The 20867-nt window shown below is 44.3% G+C and overlaps 1 protein-coding gene across 1 annotated transcript; it reads left to right on the top strand.

Annotated features, from left to right (window-relative positions):
- Positions 1-193: 193 nt before the first annotated feature.
- On the top strand, positions 194-20625 carry LOC114656896 (uncharacterized). Its single transcript, XM_051931626.1, has 4 exons — positions 194-330; positions 421-531; positions 11049-11082; positions 20133-20625. Exons 1-4 carry the CDS (start codon positions 277-279, stop codon positions 20288-20290), a joined length of 357 nt encoding a protein of 118 aa, XP_051787586.1. The 5' UTR covers positions 194-276; the 3' UTR covers positions 20291-20625.
- The last annotated feature ends 242 nt before the right edge of the window (positions 20626-20867 follow it).

The raw sequence follows: 20867 nt of genomic DNA, 5'->3' as shown, positions 1-20867 counted from the left end.
TTTCTGGAGTGGGAGCTGACCAGACATTAGCTTCAGTTTCTGAATGTTGGCAGTCTCACTGGTCTGAGATGGCCCTGACCACTCCCTCCTGCAGGGCAGATTACCGAGAAGTTCTAATTCTGTCCTCCAAAGCTCCTTACAGCTCCTTAGCGACTCCAGCTACTCATCCCAGTCTGATACATCCAGTCTGCCTCTGGACTCACTCAGCCAGCTTACTGACAATCAGCAGTGTCTTTTATTTATTTTTGGTTATTTCCGGACAGAGCAAAAGCAAATATGCTGGCCACGTTGATGACCATGTTATTTTTTGTGGTTAGGGCTGTGGAGCAGGTAAGCAGCGGCCAGATGAAGTGTAGACGGATTTTGAACTCTGCCTGCCTCCCCATACTGATAAGCCGACCATCTGTTCCTCTTTTATAGCTGGGAACCGGCCTGCTCCGCGAGGAACCTGTGCCGTATTTGGTGTACCAACCTCTTCCCTGGCAGATCCAGTATGTGTCTCAGAACCGCCGAGGAAGCCGTGTGGATGAGGTAGGTCACTCTGTTTGTTGTTCTTTTTGCAGCTTTAGTGCTGACCACTGATGGTGTCCAGAAATCCTACAGCAGTCAGGATGGCATACTGCTTTATACAGCCCCTTACTGATAAGGAACCATCTTCTATAATACTGTAAATAAAATTGTAATCTGTTTGGTTCTTCACACACAAATGGTTGAATCGATTTCCACAGAGTTGTGCATGTGATTTGCCGTTGATCCAATTTAAAATACAGGCCATATGGTGTAGCAGGGAGAGGTGGAGGGAAGCATCTCAAAAACCAGCTCTGCCACGTGGGACCACAATTCCCATCAGGCAGCGGCAGTTCATTGGGGCTGATGTGAGGATCATTCTACACGAAGTTTTGTGCCAGCCAATGAGGAATCTCATCTCAGACTCCAAGTACATCTTCTTCTCAACTAGCTTGGATAACAGTTTAATCACTGGATTAGTGCGTATATATAAGAGAACCTCATTTTGCCTCATTGTAGCGATCACCCCTTTTGTTGGATAAGGAGCCCGTCACACACAAAATATCTCCTACTCTTAGGAAAAAATAATATATACAAGCGAATACAAGCGGCCGAAATGTGTTTCCTCCGCAGGGTGTCTGGTCTCTCCCTTAAAGATAGGGTGAGAAGCTCAGTCATCCGGGAGGGGCTCAGAGTAGAGCCGCTGCTCCTCCGCATCGAGAGGAGTCAGATGAGGTGGCTCGGGCATCTGATCAGGATGCCTCCTGGACGCCTCCCTGGTGAGGTGTTCCGGGCACGTCCAACTGGAAGGAGGCCCCGGGGAAGACCCAGGACATGTTGGAGGGACTATGTGTCCCGGCTGGCCTGGGAACACCTTGGGATTCTCCCGGAAGAGCTAGAAGAAGTGGCCGGGGAGAGGGAAGTCTGGGCATCTCTGCTCAAGCTGCTGCCCCCGCGACCCGACCTCGGATAAGCGGAAGAGGATGGATGGATGGATCTTAGGAAAAAAATAATTCTATTAGGGACGGCAACCATCAGAACCTAAGCCTCAATTTGGAGTCCCAAGATGAAATGAACTTTTGTGAATTTCCATCCATCCATTTTCAATCCGCTGAATCCGAACACAGGGTCACGGGGGTCTGCTGGAGCCAATCCCAGCCAACACAGGGCACAAGGCAGGAACCAATCCTGGGCAGGGTGCCAACCCACTGCAGCTTTTGTGAATTTATGCTTGTGAAATAATCACCCAATCAATCTTTTCATCAATCACAAAAACAATGTATATTATAACTCAAACAACAATAAACCGCCTTTAAACAATTCCTATAAACACTATATCTATACAAACCCCTTGAAAACTCATATATTACCCAGCATTCGGCGCAACAGCAAAGAAAGCAAGAAAGCCAGAAGGAAAGAAAGAAAGAAATGAAAAAAGAAACATCCTATTTCTAAACAACCCACATATCTTCACATTTACTTAGATTTATATTACATCCTCTTTAATAAAACCCCTTAGTGGTCCAGTGTCCGTGTGTCTTCTGGTGAAGTGCGCATGCGTAAGGCACGGAGCGACGCTACAAAGCAGATGCTTCAAAGGCCACCTTACACGTCACACAAGACAGAGAGGGCGGGACCTATAAAATATCGCGCGGCCAATCCAATCGGATTTCGGTAAATGAGGAAAGGCCTAAAACAGAAAACACGAAAAATCCAATCGGGTACTGAGACGCGGAGACCAGCTTCCCCATTGTTGTGCAAGTGTTCACTCGGAGGATGTCAGATTTGCGATTAACAAACTTGGCCCGGTAAAGTGTCAGTCGTTGAAGGGGTTTTCCTAAATACGCGAATTTTCATGATATTACAATACGATGGCTTTTAAAAGTAGATTTATTTTTGCGCACATTACATCAGTTGCTGGGGAGAATCTGCTGATTGCCCACTGTTGTGACAGAAAATTAAACGCATATTACGGACAGCAAAGCCAGTATTACTGTCAGAGAAGATTACAGGCATTTTACGGAAAAACTTTAATGAGGTAAAAGGTCCCTTGCCATTTAATATAGACTGGTCCTACTAATGTTTATGGACTACTGTTCTAGCGCCCATTACTGTAACGGGCTTAATGTCTAGTTTATATATAAATAACAAGCGGGTGCAGACATACAATCCCCGCAATGTACCCCAGTCCCTTTTATATTAACTTCGTTTAAAAAGTTTATCTTCACTCGGCCAGGAAAACTGCAGTAACTCTAGAGACCAATCCTGAGGTGATGCCGCTGATACTTTTACTTAATTTATAGATAACAAGAAGCGATCTCACCGGCTTAGTGTCAGTTCTTTTGAGGATTGATGAAAATCCGTCCCACCCGGGAGTCTCCGCGCTAGCGTCCGTGCATGGCCGATGCCCGCTCCATAACAGCCGAGACAAGACGTGAACTCCGAAGGTCCTTTTAGGTTGAAAGGAAATCCTATCCGTGCACCCAACAGTCCTTATTCCAGAGTCTTACTTGCTTGCAGCTCCTTGTTATATGCCTTCCCAGCTCCTTGTCCTTTCTGTTTTTTTTTTCATACGTGCCTCCTTGCCTTTTTAAAGTCAGTTAACCTTTACGTCACACCAACGTACCGTTTGGCAAGGACCCACAGGCGTTAATTTGGCCCCCAACTCCCCTTAAAGAGATATCCCCAGTAAGTTATTCTCTAGGACCCCTCTAAAAAGAAGCAAGAGGCGGATCCAGCTAAAAAGTACACAAAACATAATATGTGACAATCGTTACATCATCATGGGTGGTTTTTAGCCGTGTTGAATTTCCAAAAGACAGCTTTTCCCCCCAAATACCACCACCGGTGCACTCACCTTCCCTCCCAAGCCACCCCACCTCGACCCCCATATCGTAGTAGATCGTTTCCATAGTCCATGGATTCAGTTATTCAACAAGCCATTAAGTTCATTAATGTGGGATTAAATATCATTTTGTGAAACCACAGTAATCCAGGAAATACGAAGATGTAATGTTCATGCTTCCAACCCAACAAACAGTTACTGCAGTTATGGAATCTAACTAAACACAAAAAAGATAAATTGTCAATTAATGAGAGTAGAGGCATTGATAGAGAGGTAGTGTAGATCCGAGTTTCTTTAACTGTCTTCTCAGGTTCTGTGAAAAAAACATACAGGAGTTCAGTGAGCCATCAGGCAGAACACCTCACCTCAGCTGGAGCTACTGAGCCGGGATTTAATGGAACACTGATAGCATCTCACTAACTCAGCTAAGTTATCCATATTACTAACCGAGAATGATAAACCGGAAGGCACAGACGCAGGTACACGGCGATGGACGCAGGAGACATAGTGTGCAGGTGCCTACAGCGCGCGTCTCATAAACCGCAAGCGAAGTCTGATCCACCGCGAATGAAGGAGTTATGGCTCAGAAATGAAAGAGCTCAACTAACGTAAATAAGAAATGAAGCAACAACACGCCCATAGCTAATGACTAACGACACAGCCACACAGAAAAGAGGATTCTGTGCTGCACGCCAGAGTCAAACAGAAGACACTACGGAGTCCGCAAAGGTTCACAAACATAGTACGAAAGGCGCAGGCGCCTACAACGCGCTTCTGAACTAAACGTCCACACTACACAGCATGGTCCAGGTAATAAGAATAAACGAACTCTCCGTATTAAACGTACGGCATCCTCACACGTCCAAACCATATAGCATATGTGAATCACATTACAGTGTTGCATTATTAACAGTACAACCACAGAAAACGCTCTGTATTAACAGTAAGTGCAATTATCCATATTACTAATGGTAGACAACGGATAACTAATGGAGTCACAGTCACGGCTCCAAAACGATCCAGCTCAACTAACGGAGCTACAAAAGTGAGCTCGCATGGATAAAAACAATAGACGTAGGCGCCTACAACGCGCGTCTGAAACCGCGGAAGCAAAACTGTCTCGGCTCCAAAAGCAAACAGCTCGACTAACGGAGCTACAAAAACGAGCCCGCATGGACAAATACAATGAACATAGACGCCTACAACGCGCGTCTGAAACTGCTTGAGCAAAGCAGGCACGGGTTCAAAATGAAAGACCACAACTGATAGAGATACAAAAACGAGCCCGCCTGGATAAAAACAATGAACACAGGCGCCTACAACGCGCATCTGAAATACCGCAAGCAGAGCAGGCACGGCTCCAAAAAGAAAGAGCTCGACTGACGGGGCTACAAAAATGAGCCCACCTGGATAGAACAAATGAACGCAGGCGTCTACAACGCGCTTCTCAAACAACGCAACCAAAGGAGTCACGGCTCCAAAATGAAACATCTCAATTAACGGACATACAGAACCGAGCCCGCCTGAATACAATTAATAAACGCAGGCGCCTACAACGCGCCTCTCAAACAGCAGAGTCAATAGATAAACGGCAAAGAAAGGAACGACAGACGGACGCTAAACAATTCCGCCAATTAGCTGACAACGCATTCTGTGATGAGTCCACTATTAGCGAACATTCATTAGGATTAATGAATATACTTCCTTTGTTCGTCATCTACACCTTTACACTCCAATATATCTCATACATTCATCAATGTATTTCGGGTTACCCAACAACCGGGGGTAGGTGAGCGAAGTGAGCAGGGGGCAGAGCACCCTTGTTCCTCCTGAAAGAAAATAATGCCACAGATACAGTTAGGTCCATAAATATTTGGACAGAGACAACGTTTTTCTAATTTTGCTTCTGTACATTACCACAATGAACTTTAAATGAAACAACTCAGATGCAGTTGAAGTGCAGACTTTCAGCTTTAATTCAGTGGGGTGAACAAAACGATTGCATAAAAATGTGAGGCAACTAAAGCATACAGACAAAGAGTAGGTCGGCTGCTGTACAGGCGTTTAAATGTTCGAAGCGCCGCACGAGATGGAGATCACACGGCACGGCAGCAGCAGCAGCAAGCCAGCAGTTGATCGCTGTATTTGTTTCCCATTGTGTCACCGTTTAACTGGGGGTTTCGGAGTAGCGAGCGCATCTCCTTGGGGTGTGTTCAGCCCCCCTCTTCACAACGCTAGCGGCAGAGACACGAAGTGAGCAGGGGGCGAAGCAAATAGTGTGTTAGAGATATAAAACCCATGCATGAAATCAAAATAAATCTATTTCTTTAAATAAAAGAAAAAAAGATAATATTGCAGTATTCATTACTATTCCATTCGAGATTAGGATGAGAACATAAAGCAGGATTCAATGTTGTTCATTTTATTAGGCAGCGTTTGGTGCTCCTTATTTAATTCCTTGGATGTCAGTTCTAGCATTGGTACAGCATAAACTCCAATAAAGCTTATTTTAAAGTTAAATGTAGTGGTCAACTACTTCTCGATACAGGACATATGTGTAGTCCTTCGTGTGTTGTGCATTAAATAACATCCTTCCCCTTCTTAAATCCTCAACACGAGCCCCTGAAGATCCACAGAATTTGACACTTGCCGCTGCACCTCCAGATCACGCTGTTTCGAAGTATGTAAAGACAATGCCTGCTTTAAAGCTAAACGGACACTTTATTTATAGGTTTCCGTTACTCAGTTGCACGTAGCACGCCGTTTTCTGATTGGCTGTAAGCCCTGAGATGGCGCAGCGTACCGTCCAACACCTTTGCTTTTTGCCTTTCACTCAGTGTTGCTGCAATGATTGCTGTCACCCTAAACTGGGCCGATTTAATGTACATCTCAGCACTTGCTGGGTTAAATACATAAAAAATGAATTATACTATAGTTAACTATGAAAGAATTATAACTTTTCTTAATTCTTAATTGCACAATACCCATGTGTTTAACCTCTTCCTCAATAGCTGTCACCAGATAACTCCTAACAAGCGATGTCTTTAAGGGAAAAAAGGCAATACTTCTGCTAAATAACATAGTAATAATAATTATTATTTTTATTACTAGGGTAAATTCAAAAGTAAAGGCAATTTTTAAAATTTGAAAGAAATCTGACTATGGTGTGTTGTTCAAGAATAGTGCAATTCTGCAGTGGAGCTTGACTTCAACTAGACACGGCGGAGTGCAGCGCTGTCTGTGTGTCTGCAAACAACCCATAAGCCTTTGCGAACGTGTTGTATAGCTTCAGCTTCTATCCATTCGGATTACCGCGGAATTTTCAAAATGTAATTACTGTTTAATTCCTCTTTGCATTTAGTTTTTGACTGGAGGGAAAAAGCTTCTATAGTAATACAGTAACGCATATCTGCTTTTTGTTCATTATTTTTTTAAAGTAACTCTAGTATTTTTTCTCCAGTAAAATAATTAATTGCATTAAATCGCTTCGTACTATCTGACTACGCAACACATATTTTTAAGGCATTACCCGTAACACTGCAAGGGACAGTAGTGGCCGGAGATGGTAAATATCCATCCATCCATTTTCCAACCCGCTGAATCCGAACACAGGGTCACGGGGGTCTGCTGGAGCCAATCTCAGCCAACACAGGGCACAAGGCAGGGAACCAATCCTGGGCAGGGTGCCAACCCACCGCAGGACACACACAAACACACCCACACACCAAGCACACACTAGGGCCAATTTAGAATCGCCAATCCACCTAACCTGCACGTCTTTGGACTGTTGGAGGAAACCGGAGCGCCCGGAGGAAACCCACGCAGACACGGGGAGAACATGCAAACTCCACGCAGGGAGGACGAGATGGTAAATATTTTCTTGCTAACTCAGCTAGAGGCCTCATTTATAAAACTTTGCGTGATTTTGAAAGTGAAAATATGTGTACGTCAAATATCAGGAATATGCATACGCCAAAAAATCAGGTTTGTAAAAACATGGCTTACGTGTGTTCCTATGTGATTTACCCTTTATAAATCACAATCGTCTATGTGCGATTGAGAATGCGCCTCAAATCCCGCCTGGTTACACCCTGAAACAACCATATATGGACTATGCTAATGAGCCTCATACATATGCAATCGCGATGCTGTTGGCTGGTAGAGGAGCCTCCTACATGACGCGTCCGGTAGCGCGACATTGAAGTTCTCGTCTCTAAATTAGAGACGCGCAAAGAACCGCACGGCATCAGCAACAAGCGTATATACTGCATGTTGAGTGGCATCGTGTTATTGCTGCTGTAAATGCCATGAGCTTCACCCACACAGCGACTGAAATAAAAGGAGAAAATAAAAGTTTGATCGCTGGACACCAGCAGGATGTGAGTGTAATGGAAGGCGGTAAAAACACATTAACGCTCATCTGTAATTGAGATGCCTTTTTATGTGGCATTATGCCAGAGCAGTTGTGTCAATTGGAAGTCGCATCTTGGCATCACAGGTGACTTGCTTATGGTTAAACAAAAGCTGTCGAAATAAACAAAAATTAAATGACTTCAATGCAAATATGTAGTATTGGCCCTCTTAAAAGGGAACTTAAATTCAGTCTGTACATCCTGTAAGTCGTTTTTGAACTGTAATATGGTTGTCCCGTCGACACACATTGCAGTAGCTGGTTTGGCTGTATTTACCTGCGTAATCAAAGGGTGTTGTCATTTTCCCAGTTTCTCCGAAATGTTGCCTACGCATGGGGCAGAGTTGCCGTAAATATTCCCCTGTTAAGTTTTCTTCTTTACCACCCGATGTTGGCGTGGAAAGTTAGGTACGCACACTTTTCGAGCCTGTTTTTATACGTATGCAAGCTTTATAAATGAGTCTGCAGGTCTGGGTATTTGTCCTCCTGTAGCTTCCACCATTGCGGTGGGACCACGTCAGTGTCCGTTTGTGGTTTAAGTCGTTTCGCTCAAGAAGGGCCGAGGTATCAGTGACTCGCTTCCAGAGTCTGATGACCGTTCACACGTTTGTATTCTCTTTCGGGTGTGTGTGTTTATCAAGAAAAAAAACAAAACAAAACACTGGAAACGATCGAGCAAAGCTGACGCTGGTGACCCGCTACTGCTATCAATAGAGTTGGATTCATTTGGCACTGCATCATTAATAATGTGCCAAATTAACTGGATTAAATTAAATTAAAGAATACATGACAAGAAAAGACACCTGAGCCAGGGGCAGGAGCGGACTGGGTCTCAAAACCGGCCCGGGCGTTGGTGACGAGGTCGACCCACTCGGCCCATTATTCATTGTACGCGGCTCGCTACTTGCTATGAGCCTATGATACGAACTCGATCTAAACTGTCGCCAAACGTAATCTGTACACTGTTGTTTAGACACAACTTAAAATTTGACGACATGCTTAGAAATAAAATTTAATTAAAAATAAAAAATTATTACCACGGCTTACACGTTATTAGAGTACACGTCAAATGTCAAAGTCATGTCCAAGTGCCAGTAGACTAGTAGCTGCTCATTTACAATGGAATCAATGATAACCGAGGTTATAATGAAAACCTCATATGATTGAAATGTTCCATTAACTTAACGATAAACTAGAAATTTTCTGTCCTAATATGAAAAATTGCTATTCTGTGTTTTATAACTTTATTTCATCATACTAATAATCGCAGCTGAAAACCACTAATTATCGCTCACGCCGACGACCAGAGAACAATAAAATGCATAATACATAATCTAAACTAATTACTAGTACCGATAGAATTTAAATACTAGATTTGAGATAAAATAAACTGCAATAATGTGTATGCTAACCGAAATGTAGCGGTATCGAAACAGAAATCGGCAAAAGGCAGTGTTGACCAAATGTTTCGCTGCAACGTCGTGTACTGACAACTAAAGCAACTTGATGACGTCATACGGTATATTAGATATATAGGACTACTAGCAAAATACCTGCGCTTCGCAGCGGAGAAGTAGTGTGTTAAAGAGGTTATGTAAACATATATATACATATCTACATATACACATATCTACATATACATATATATACATATACAAATTTACACATCTACATATATATAAACATATGCACATATATATATACAGTATATATAAATATAGACATACATATATACATACATACATACATACATACATTCACATATATATATATATATATATATACTGTATACACATATCTACTTATATATATTTTCACGGCATTCGTAGTCTGAATCACAATCTGATTGTATGGGTGGTTACCTACCAGGTAACGCTTATGGTTGGCCAGCAAGTCAGCTAACATCCACCACGGTGCCTTCAGTTGTGAGAAGCAGATCATAGAATGGTTGAAAATAGTTTACTGTCAAATAATGCAAAGAGTACGCGACACGTGTTTCGCCCTAATTCTTGGCTCATCAGGCGTACACACTCACTGCATTCCCTCTCGGGAATCAAACCTCGGACGTCAGCGCTAGAGGGGCTTCACAGCAGTGAAGTATTGCTTTTAAATTTTAATTAAGAAGAAAAGAAAACCTTTTTAAATTGAGGGAAAATATACCAATAACAATTTGTTAAGGATCTGTTTTTTTGTGAAGCTGCCTTTACACAGCCTGTCCGCTGTTTTATAAACGAACGCCATATAAGGCTGTCCTTTCTCCTTCACAGTCAGTTCACGTGATTACGTAGGAGGCGTGATGACGCGATACGCAACCCCGCCTCCCACGGCCAGCGAGCTGCAGTCCATTACAGTATATGGACAAAAAAGAGGTTCCAGTTATGACCGTTACGCTTTGAATTTCGAAATGAAACCTGCCTAACTTTTGTAAGTAAGCTGTAAGGAATGAGCCTGCCACATTTCAGCCTTCCACCTACATGGGAAGTTGGAGAATTAGTGATGAGTGAGTCAGTGAGGGCTTTGCCTTTTATTAGTATAGATAGATAATGTTTAGTAGTTCAGTAGTTTAGAAAATTAATTTTAATGTCATACAGTAACCAGTACATAAAATTTATTTCATGAAACGGCCGACCCATGACCAGACCAGAGTCCGCGGCCCACCGGGCATTGCCCATATGCCCTAATGGCCAGTCCGCCCCTGGCCAGGGTTGAAACATTAGCTATCTCATAATTTATGGCCGCTGCTGCTCTTCTCTGTGCTGGTGCCCTTCTGTTGGCATCCCCTAGTGGTCACTGCTGGCTCTCTTACTCGTGAGGTCAGTGATACCCCAATGAGGTGAGTGCAGTGCTGCTCTTCTAGTCATTCAGTACTTCAGTGGTCAGTGCGACCATTGATGGTGCTGGTCACTCAAAGGGTCAGTGGGGCTCTTCTCTGTGCTGTGGTCCTTGTCCTTAGCACCTATGAGTGGTCAGTGCTGGCTTTCTTGCTTTGGGTCCCCTTCGTGGAGTCGGTGCTGCATTGTACTTGTTTCTGATTCCTCCAAGTGGTCAGCACAGTGTGCTCTATTTCAGTGGTCAGTGCTGCTCATTTGCTGCTGTAAAGCCCCTTGTGGCAAGTGCTGAACCTCATTATGATGTTTGCTGTGCCATTTGCTACGCCATTTGTGGTCACTGCTGTCCCTTACCCTTCTGTTCTTCTCGCCGTTGGTTACCTCATTAATTGGTCTTGATGCTCACCTGATACAAGAGGCTGGAAGGTTTCATGCTGCCCTTCATTCTCTTTTGCAGAAAGACTCCTGTGTGGCTGGAGGGTCCAAGTACTGTGAGTGTCTATGTCCATGTTATGTCCCTGATCCTGCCATGTCTCCATCCCCCTGTTTATCGAGTCTGTGCTCCCAGTAAATGTAAATGTCTGTCATGTTGTTGTCCCCCGGGTAATGTCTGTGTTATGTTCTTTGTGATCTTGACGTGGCCTCCACTCTGCCCATGCTAGGTCTTTATTCCTCAATCCAAGTTTAAACTGGGCCCGTGATCTTCTGGTAGAACCCCCACTTTTACTGGTGAATTCATTCACTACTAGGTGGATGTCACTTCTTGGACTGTCACAGGCCCTGCTAAAATACATTTGTCCCAGGGTGGCACGGTGGTGTAGTTGTTAGCCGCTGCCCCACAACTCCAGTGTCGGGGGTTTGAATCCCAGCTGGTTTCTGTCTGGGTGGAATTGCCGTGTTTTCTCGTCTCTTGGTGGGCTTTCTCAGAGTACTCCCAGTTTTGAACCCACATCCAGCACACCTGCATGTGAAGCTATCTGGTGACTCTAAATTGGATTAGAAGGAGTGTGGCAGTGGACCGGAGTATGCCCTGTTGTGAACTGCCACTCTACTCTGATCTTGTGCCTAGAAAATGGGCAGGTGATGTGTCCTTCGTTCTTAGCTACACAAGTGCCAACCCTGGACTGAATAAGCAGGTTCGAAAACGGACATAGTGTCTTTATGTCTCTGCTAAACCAGGATGGGCAGTGGACACCCCTGAAGCTGAAAAGGATAACGTTAGAAAACGGACAGACGGGTGGAGTGTTCTGACTTCTCTACCAACGTGCTTGGTCCATGTCTTCACAAAGAAATTTCATGTAACGTTGTTGACTGTCCCCTGTCCAAATGACAGTACGCTTGAACCCCAGATTAACTATCTGTCTCCGTCCATATTGTGACTTCCATCTGCTTCTAATGTATATATGGCGGGTCAGGCCTTGTCCTGCTATCTTGTCTTTAGTCCTCTCCAAGTGCCCATAATGTTCTCTTAATCCTTTGACCATTGTCCATGACCTCCCTCCTACATTTCATTGTCATACCCTCGAACCTCTGTTAGTCTCCATATTATGCCCCAGAGTCTCTTCTAATGTATTTGCTGTCTAAATTGGACACTACGTTTATGTCCCAAGATGGGGCACCTAGACAAGCATTTTGGGGACATCTTCTTCTTTTAATCTCTCTTCTTCTCCATATTATGCTCCAGACCTTCTCCTAAACTGTTGTGGAGACTGGCTTGGACACAGACAGGCAGACATGCTCATGTCACCCAACACACGTTTATTATACATATTATTTACAAATTCCAAGTGCCCACAAACCCCAAAGTCCTGGCCACACAACAACACCTTCTTCAGGTCGCCTCCTTGCCCTCCTCCCGACATCATCTCACTTCCTCCCGACTCTTGTCTCTGTCTGAAGGGAGGCGGCCCCTTTTATACACACCCAGATGTGCGTCAGGTGCTCCCCGGCAATCTTCCACTGGTACTCCCCAGTGTGGCGGAAGTGCCGGCTGCGTACCTGGAAGCACTCCGGGTGTTCCCTCTTTTCTTCCTCCCAGCACTTCTGGGTGTGGCAGAAGCGCTGGGGTCCAGGGTCACCAAGGCATCGGGGCGCCCCCAGGAAGGTGGCCATGGGCCCCTACAGGGTAGAGCTTCCAAGCTCTGTACCTGTGGCCCCCAATACAACCAGGCTGGATGCCCCCTCATGGTCTGGAGGAGGAATGAGCCCTCCTCCTGTCTAACCTGGGCATCCCGGCCGGGCGTGAGCCCCGTCCGGGTGCCACACTGTATATGGTGTGTCAGGTCTGGTCCAGCTGTCTTGTCTTTAAGCCTATTCTTGTGTCCACAGTGTACTCCAGCTTCTTGACCACTGTCCATGACCTCCCCTCCTAATGTTTATTGTCAAGCCTGTTAACCTCTGCTGTCCTCCATATTATTTTTCAAATCATCTTCTAATATGTGTTAGAATCTCTGGTCTTGACTTACCATCCCAGCATTAATCCTCTTTTAGAGTCCATAGTGTTTCCATGATCATTGACCAGTTCTCTTCTTAGGCTCGTGGACAAGTCCTTGAAGCTGTGCCTCAGTTCTCCTAACGTGTATATCAGTGGTTTTCAATCTGTGGGGCGGGACCCCCTAGGGGGGCACGAAGTAACAAAAAGGGGGGCGCAAAGATGTGAAAAAAAGCAAACAAGAATCGAAAATATGAAAAATACATCTATTGAAACCAAAACAAATGAACTTAAACTACATTCTGATACGAGAAAAATAAATATAGAGTTAGACAAATGTCGATAAAAGTTAAGTAGGTATAATAAAATATGCATCTATGATATATCATTAGTTAAAAAAGAGCAAAGTGGTATTAGTGGGCTCCTTTCAAAAAAGCGTTAGGGGGGCGCGATTAAAACTGTTATGAAAACTCGGGTCGCAAATACTTAGAAGTTGAGAAACGCTGTTGTATATGATGTGTCTGGTCTTGTCTTCAATCCCCTAATAGTGTACGTAGCGTATATACTCACGGGGCTCGATTTTACCGTATGATTTGTGGTCTTCTTCTATAATACGCTATTACCGTGGCTGTCCATTTGTCTTTCCAGGATTTTAAATTACCTGTAGATCACAAACCAAATGACCTGAAATTTGGTACACATATACTACGTGACGTCTAGTGTCCGCTTTCAGGGTGATAATTGACCTCCAAGGTTATTCCTCTTTTTATTTTATTTTATTGTAGAATCAACTCTCGGCAGTGGCCAGCAGGGTGGCCGTGCGCGCCTGTGTACAGGTGCCGTTCTCATTCCCTACCACCTTTGCCATCACTTCCCCTACTTCTTCATATCTTAAATCATTCTTGAGGCAGATTGAAGACTTAAGTGCCAGATTAAGTGAAAAATTAAGGAAAACGTACGAAGTAATCACTACACAAACACTGACTTAATCAGTTTTAACGTGAAAAGATGCCGATGAAAGAAGAGAAGAGGCGGACCGCTAGGGTGGAGAAAAGAAGAGCTGCTCAGGAAACAGTAAGCGCATCAACCTCTGAGCAAACAAATGGTAAACGTACAGAGAAAGAGAATGGAAACTATAAGTCAAGTGGATTCACTGCACGTTATCATGCAGGGCGCTGTTACTGGTATTTTATAATGTCGGTCGTATAAGTCGAATGCGGAATACTGACGCTTTTGGTCCAAGAGATTACGATATGCTGACGGCCACCTGAGAGAGACACCACGGAGCACACGGCCTTTTTATTTCTATACTAGTTGATTACCCAGTGTCTTCGCTCACTGAGTGCAAGGGAAAAAAATAAAATGTAGTCTATAAGTTATTAAACAGTAAAACATTAACATTTAAGAAGTAAAGATATATTGAGCACAACTGGAGTGGTTTGGGGTAAACCACATTTTAAAGGCGTTATAGCACAACAGGTCAGTAGTACTAACGGCAGCTAAACTGTATTTGGATCATCTCTCGGTAGTACAAGGGCAATCCCAAAAGTAAGGTCTCCAAAGCAGTGGGGACCTAGAGAAACTGTTCGTATGGCTGTTGGCCACACTGTTGTGATTGGCGCTTCCTCCACTCCCAAACAAGCATGTGCGGCTTCGCTGGGATGCTCAATCTTGGCTTGGCAGCCCTTGAAAATGGAGCTCCCGTTGAACGCTACTGCCAAGTGCGAAGTTCGCGCAGGAGACCGTCAATTTCTGACGAGACAGTCGCAAAGGTTGAGGAAAACATGCGTAAAGATCGGCGGTTGGAACTTCATCACCCACCCACCCTATAGTTCGGACTTGGCACCCAGTGACTACCACCTGTTCCCTAACTTGAAAGAACATTTGTCCGGAAGGCGATTCTGCTCCGACAAAGAGGTGAAAGATGAGGTTCAACGCTTCCTGAAGGACATGGCGGCAAGCTGGTATGACATGGGCATTCTAAAACTACCACAGTGTCTACGAAATTGCATCGACCGACATGGCGATTATGTAGAAAAATAAATAAGTCTTTAACCTTTACAATGATGTAAACATTATAGAAAATAAACGGTTATTTGTATTTCTAAAAAAATAGGAGACCTTACTTTTGGGATTGCCCTCGTAGATCCCTTGTGAAAGGCGCTACACAACTGCTGTGGTATAGAAATTACATTTTCTATGTGATCTTCCAAATTTCTGCCTGATAACCTTGCACTACGTGCCTGTGATTTACTTAAAGGAACCTTGAATGTTGCAGGCTTTTAGTGACCCGAGATCACCTTAAGGGACAGTAAGTACTGTAGTCGTGCAGGGTAATTTACAAACAGAGTCCTGCTTCGATGGCGCCGATTACACTCATTCGCAAAGATTTCCACTCTCCCAGGAGCCGACGGGGCACTTGAAGTGTCACAAACAGTGCGAGAAGAGAGGACGCTGCCCGAAACTGCGAACTGTGCAGCCCGACATCCCGCGCCTCCCAGCGTCCACTTTGTTCTCACGCACATTGTTTACAGCTCACCGCAGTTAAAAAGTAGAAAGACGCAAAGCTGTTTTCCTCGTCTCTTCTACTATCAAGTACTGCCAACTAACAAAAAGTTACAATGTGGCAGTTTCCGCGACAGTCACATGGACAAATAAATAAAACTTCTTGGTCAGAACGCGCCTGGTGGTGGACGGCTCAGCGCTGTGGTCCAGACAGGAGGGCTGGGAGAGGACGACGCGTGGTGCACTTATACGTAATTTCCGTTTCATACGTAATTTCCATATCGCGTGGTCATACGTAATTTCCCTTTCAAACACAAAAACAATTTTATATATATAGATATTGTGCCTACATGACCACACAGTAATACCCAAACTATTCCGAAGCGGCGTGTTTTTTGTATCTCACACCCTCATACACCTTTATCGTAAGAGCATCCATTATCTACAATGGAGCGTTCGATCAGAAGAAAATATGAAGCAGGTTTGAAATTGAACGTCGTTGAAGTGGCGAAAGAAATCGATAAATGCGCTGCTGCAACTAAATTCGATGTGTCTGAGAAACTGGTGCGAGATTGGAGGAAGAAAGAAGATGTAAAAAAAATAAATAAATGTGTCGAATTTTTGAACGGGCGTACAAGTCGAGGTCTGATTTTTATGATCAATTTTTTCGGTGTTTCAAGACCCGACTTATACGCGAGTATATATGGTAAGTGTTCTTGTAATCCTTGACCTTCCCATACTAACGTTTATTGCCAATACTTATCACTGCTGCTGTTCTCCACATTATGCCCAAGATGCTCTTCTTCTAATGTGCATTATGTGTTTCTGGGCTTGTAGTGCTGTCACGTCTTTAATCCTCTTCTAGTCTTTATAATGTGCTCCTTATTCTTGACGAATGTCCACAAATTCCCCTTCTTAATGTTCATCGTCAAGTCTCTAGACCGCTGCTGTATTGCACATCGTGGCCCAGTTCCTGTCCTAGTGAGTATTATATGTCTCTAGTCTTGTCCTGCCGCCTGTGTCAAGTTTTTGGCTATCTTCCATTGTCCGTGACCTCCCACGAGTCCCCATCAACTTTATTTTCAAGCCATTGAACCTCTGCCGTTAGCCATCCAGTATCCCAGATCTTCTCCTAATGTATAGTTTGTGTCTCTAATCTTATCTTGCTGTCACTGCTTTGCTCCTAATTCTTGACCACTGTCTCCTTCTCCTGATGTCCCTGGTAAAGCTCTTGAAAGCCCTCTTTTCTCCATATTATTCCCTAGAGTCTCTGTAATGTGTGTGACATCTGTGACGTCTTGTCCTTCTGTCACATGTTTAGTCCTCTCCTAGTGTCCACAGGGTGTTCCTAATGCTCGGCCATTTCCATGATGTCATTCCAGTTTCTTTGAATGTTCATTTTCAAGCTTCCAGACTTCTGCCATTGCCTATGCTGTATTCCAGATCTTCTCTAAACAAACATTATGTGTCTCTTGTCTAGTCTTGTTGTTATGGTTTTAAACTTCTTCTGACATGGTGCTATTTCTTGACCATTGCCCATGACTTCCCTTCCTTGTCAAGTCCTTGAACCTCTGCCATTGTCCATATTACAGGGTTTATAGAGTCACTGTTGTCATATCTCTTCTAATTAGTGTCATGTGATTCTAGTCTTGTCTGTCACAACTTTGCACCTGTTCTATTGTCCATTACATATTTTGAGTCCTTAGCCATTGTTCTTGATCTCCTTCTAGTCCCCCCTGTTCACCACCAAGCCCTCGTGTCCTCTCTTAACGTGTATTATGTGTCTCTACTCCTGTCCTGCTGTCATATCTGTGCTGTTCTTCTCTTTTCCATAACATGCTGCTACTCCTTGACCGTTGTTGTTGACCTCCCTCTCGTACCCTTCTGCGATTCGTTGACAAGCCCTAGAATGTCTACCATTGTCCATATTATGCCTCAGATCGATTCCCCTTCTTAATGTTCTTTGTCAAGTCTCTAGACCTGCTGTTTTTCACATTGTGGCCCAGTTCCTGTCCTAGTGAGTATTATATGTCTCTAGTCTTGTCCTGCCGCCTGTGTCGAGTCTTTGGCTATCTTCCATTGTCTGTGACCTCCCATGAGTCCCCATTAACTTCATTTTCAAGCCATTGAAGCTTTGCCGTTAGCCATTTTCCATAACATGCTGCTACTCCTTGACCGTTGTTGTTGACCTCCCTCTAGTACCCTTCTGTGATTCGTTGACAAGCTCTTGAATGTCTACCATTATCCAAATTATGCCACGGATCGACTTCTATTTGGTGTCATGCAGGTCCAGCTGTCACATCACTGCTTCTCTTCTAGTGTCCATAACAAGCTGCTAACGTTCACCGTTGTCTACGATCTCCCTCAGGCCCTATCTTCCTATTCATTTTCAAGTCATTGAACCTCTGCCATTGTCCTCCTTGCATCCCAGACCCTCTGTTAACATGTCTTATGTGCCCCGAGTTTTTGTCTTGCTGTCACATCTTTAAACTTCTGTCGTCCTTAACGCGCTCCTAATCCTTGACCGTTGTCCATGGCCTCCCTCCAGTCCATCGCCAAGTCTATGAACCCCTGCCGTTGCCCGTATTCTGTCCTGGATCCCCCTCTGATGTGAAATATATGTCTCTAGTCTGGTCATGCTGCTGGTTCCATGTCTTTGATCATCTTCAAGTGCTCGGTTTTCTCCATGAGTGTCCATGACGTGCCTCCAGTCCTCCAGTCCCCGATCCTCTGTCAACATCTTTGCTGTATCTCTGATTCTCTTCTAATGTGTGTGATTTGCATCTTCGGATGTCCATATTGTGTCCGCTATCTGTAACCGGTGTTGATGTCACGTCCTTCAGTTTCTCCTAATGACACTTTGTATCCTTAAACAATTTCTGCAGTGGTCTTGTGATGTGAGTGGTGTCCCCCCTGTCCTTTCCTCATCACCTATTGTGTTCACAGTAGAATGCTCTGAATCCTCATTGTGGTCCTACTTCACTTTTGAGGGTCCTGTTTGTAACCCCTGCTCCACTACACCATATCTGGTGTTGAGTGTCACTTGTCCCTCTCGGTCACCAATGCTCAGATCATTCACTTGGTCTTACGGTACGTCGCTCGCTTTTGTTTAATGTGACTGTTGATCCTTTGATGGGGTTGGTCTGCTTTTTACGTACCCATCACATTTGACATGAAACACCACATCATAAATGGGTTTACGGAAATTTCGCCTCTCACATTTCGCCCCCACTATATTTCACCTCCATGATATTTCTCCCCCACCCCAGTAACTTCTAATACCCACATCCAAACGTTTTTAATGTTGGAAGTTTCTAGAAAAAATAAAGTGAATAATCGTTCTCAGCGTTCAAAACTGACTTTCCTAATTTAAACACTTTTGTAGCAAAATAATAAAGTAAGCAATAGTGCATCACTTAAATGAAACGCTCTGTAAACATATATACATTTTTATTTCGATTAAACGAATCCAAACGATTTTACAAAAATGAATATCACATGCCGTTGCGAAAACACATACGTGAAATACAATTATGTACTAAATTAATCTCTTAGTAATTTTAATGTTCACAACGAATAATTTCCATTTATAAAATTATTGATTAGAACTCAAAGTTGTATGCGATGCCTCTAAGGTAGTCAATTACATTACGATGCAAAAATGACGCTTTCAGTGAGAAAGTAATACACGATGCAGTGAGTGGTGATGCAACAGTGTTGATATTGCGATATCTGCAAGGTGTCTATGGTTCTTCAACACGGCCACGCGCCACCGATAATCAGGCGGCGAAAACTGTTAACGCACGTCTTGAAACGACCATAGTGCTGGCAAAAAAAATGCGTGAAATCCAGTACAATCGTACAATACCATATCACATAACACGGATTCAATTATAAGTACAATACTCCCCTTTTATGGAGGCAATCACACATACTGTTTTCAGTGGAACACGTTGATCTGCGAGTCGTATAAGAACACTACCTGAGTGAAGTTTTTTTATTTTCAATTACATTTTTAAATTAAAAATAAATACCGGGGGGCGGCACGGTGGTGCAGTGGGTAGCGCTGCTGCCTCGCAGTTGGGAGACCTGAGGACCTGGGTTCGCTTCCCGGGTCCTCCCTGCGTGGAGTTTGCATGTTCTCCCCGTGTCTGCGTGGGTTTCCTCCGGGCGCTCCGGTTTCCTCCCACAGTCTAAAGACATGCAGGTTAGGTGGATTGGCGATTCTAAATTGGCCCTAGTGTGTGGGTGTGTTTGTGTGTGTCCTGCGGTGGGTTGGCACCCTGCCCTGGATTGTTTCCTGCCTTGTGCCCTGTGTTGGCTGGGATTGGCTCCAGCAGACCCCCGTGACCCTGTGTTCGGATTCAGCGGGTTGGAAAATGGATAGATGGATAAATACCGGGGCAAACTATACTGGTGGCTAAATGCTGGGGTGTTGGATGTGGTGTTGTACCGGGGGCGAAATGTGCTGGAGGTTAAATATGGGGGGCAACTTATCCGGACGCCCATAAATGTGAGGTCAAGTGGCTTCTTCACACTGTATGTGGACATTAAGCCATCCACACTGACTGACCCATGCCCGTCTTTGTGTCCTGTTTCCTGCAGCGTCGACCATGAATGGCCAGTGGCCTGTCCGTTCATCACCAGAGCGAGCTGCCTTAACCATCCAGACGCAGTACCGGAAATACCAACAACGCAAGCAGAACGATAACAAGCAAGCTAGCCAAAGCAGTGAGCCAGTGGACAGAGCGGTCCGAGTTTAACCAAGGCCATTACTAGGGTTCAACACACAGCGATTATTAACCAAATAAAGGTAAGAATGGCCACTACTACAGCAGCCACTCCGTCCTCTGTTTCCCGTATCCCTTCTGACCAGGAGGTTCTCTAGTTAGCCGAGTCTTTGTGAAGCAACCACCTGTAGAAGACACTTTCAGATGGATCATGTCCTGTACACCAAAAGATTCAAGTTCCTGGGTAATTTATTGAGAGTTGGACTACATCTCAAATGTGGATTCTCAGGTTGACGAGCAGGCTGAGCTCAGATTTGCAAGACAAGTCTCAATGTACAAACGAATTAAAAGAAAAAAATGTGAACGCAGACACAGTCATTTTGTTCTTTTTTTTCTCATTGGTGTCCTTCAGCATGGAAATCTTTATAGTTGGAAAATGAGGTCAGCTCTGGTGGGGCATAGAAGGTTAGGAGCACTCGCTGATAACAGTGCATTGCCGCACCCACCACATGACAAACCAACTCAGGATCCCAGATTAGGACGCGAGTGCAGCCATGCAACGGGTGACACCTCAGCACCACACCAGTTCAGATGGAGTAGAACCAGAGTG

The sequence above is a fragment of the Erpetoichthys calabaricus genome, chromosome 9, assembly GCF_900747795.2.
Source record: "Erpetoichthys calabaricus chromosome 9, fErpCal1.3, whole genome shotgun sequence".
Taxonomy (NCBI): domain Eukaryota; kingdom Metazoa; phylum Chordata; class Cladistia; order Polypteriformes; family Polypteridae; genus Erpetoichthys; species Erpetoichthys calabaricus.
This window is presented reverse-complemented; position numbering and strand designations above follow the sequence as displayed.

Excerpts from the sequence above, each read along its gene's own strand:
- LOC114656896 (XM_051931626.1), top strand. The coding sequence starts at position 277 with ATGCTGGCCACGTTGATGACCATGTTATTTTTTGTGGTTAGGGCTGTG. Across the intron at positions 532-11,048 it reads GAGGAAGCCGTGTGGATGAG|AAAGACTCCTGTGTGGCTGG; the intron begins GTAGGTCACTCT and ends TCTCTTTTGCAG. Across the intron at positions 11,083-20,132 it reads GGCTGGAGGGTCCAAGTACT|CGTCGACCATGAATGGCCAG; the intron begins GTGAGTGTCTAT and ends TGTTTCCTGCAG.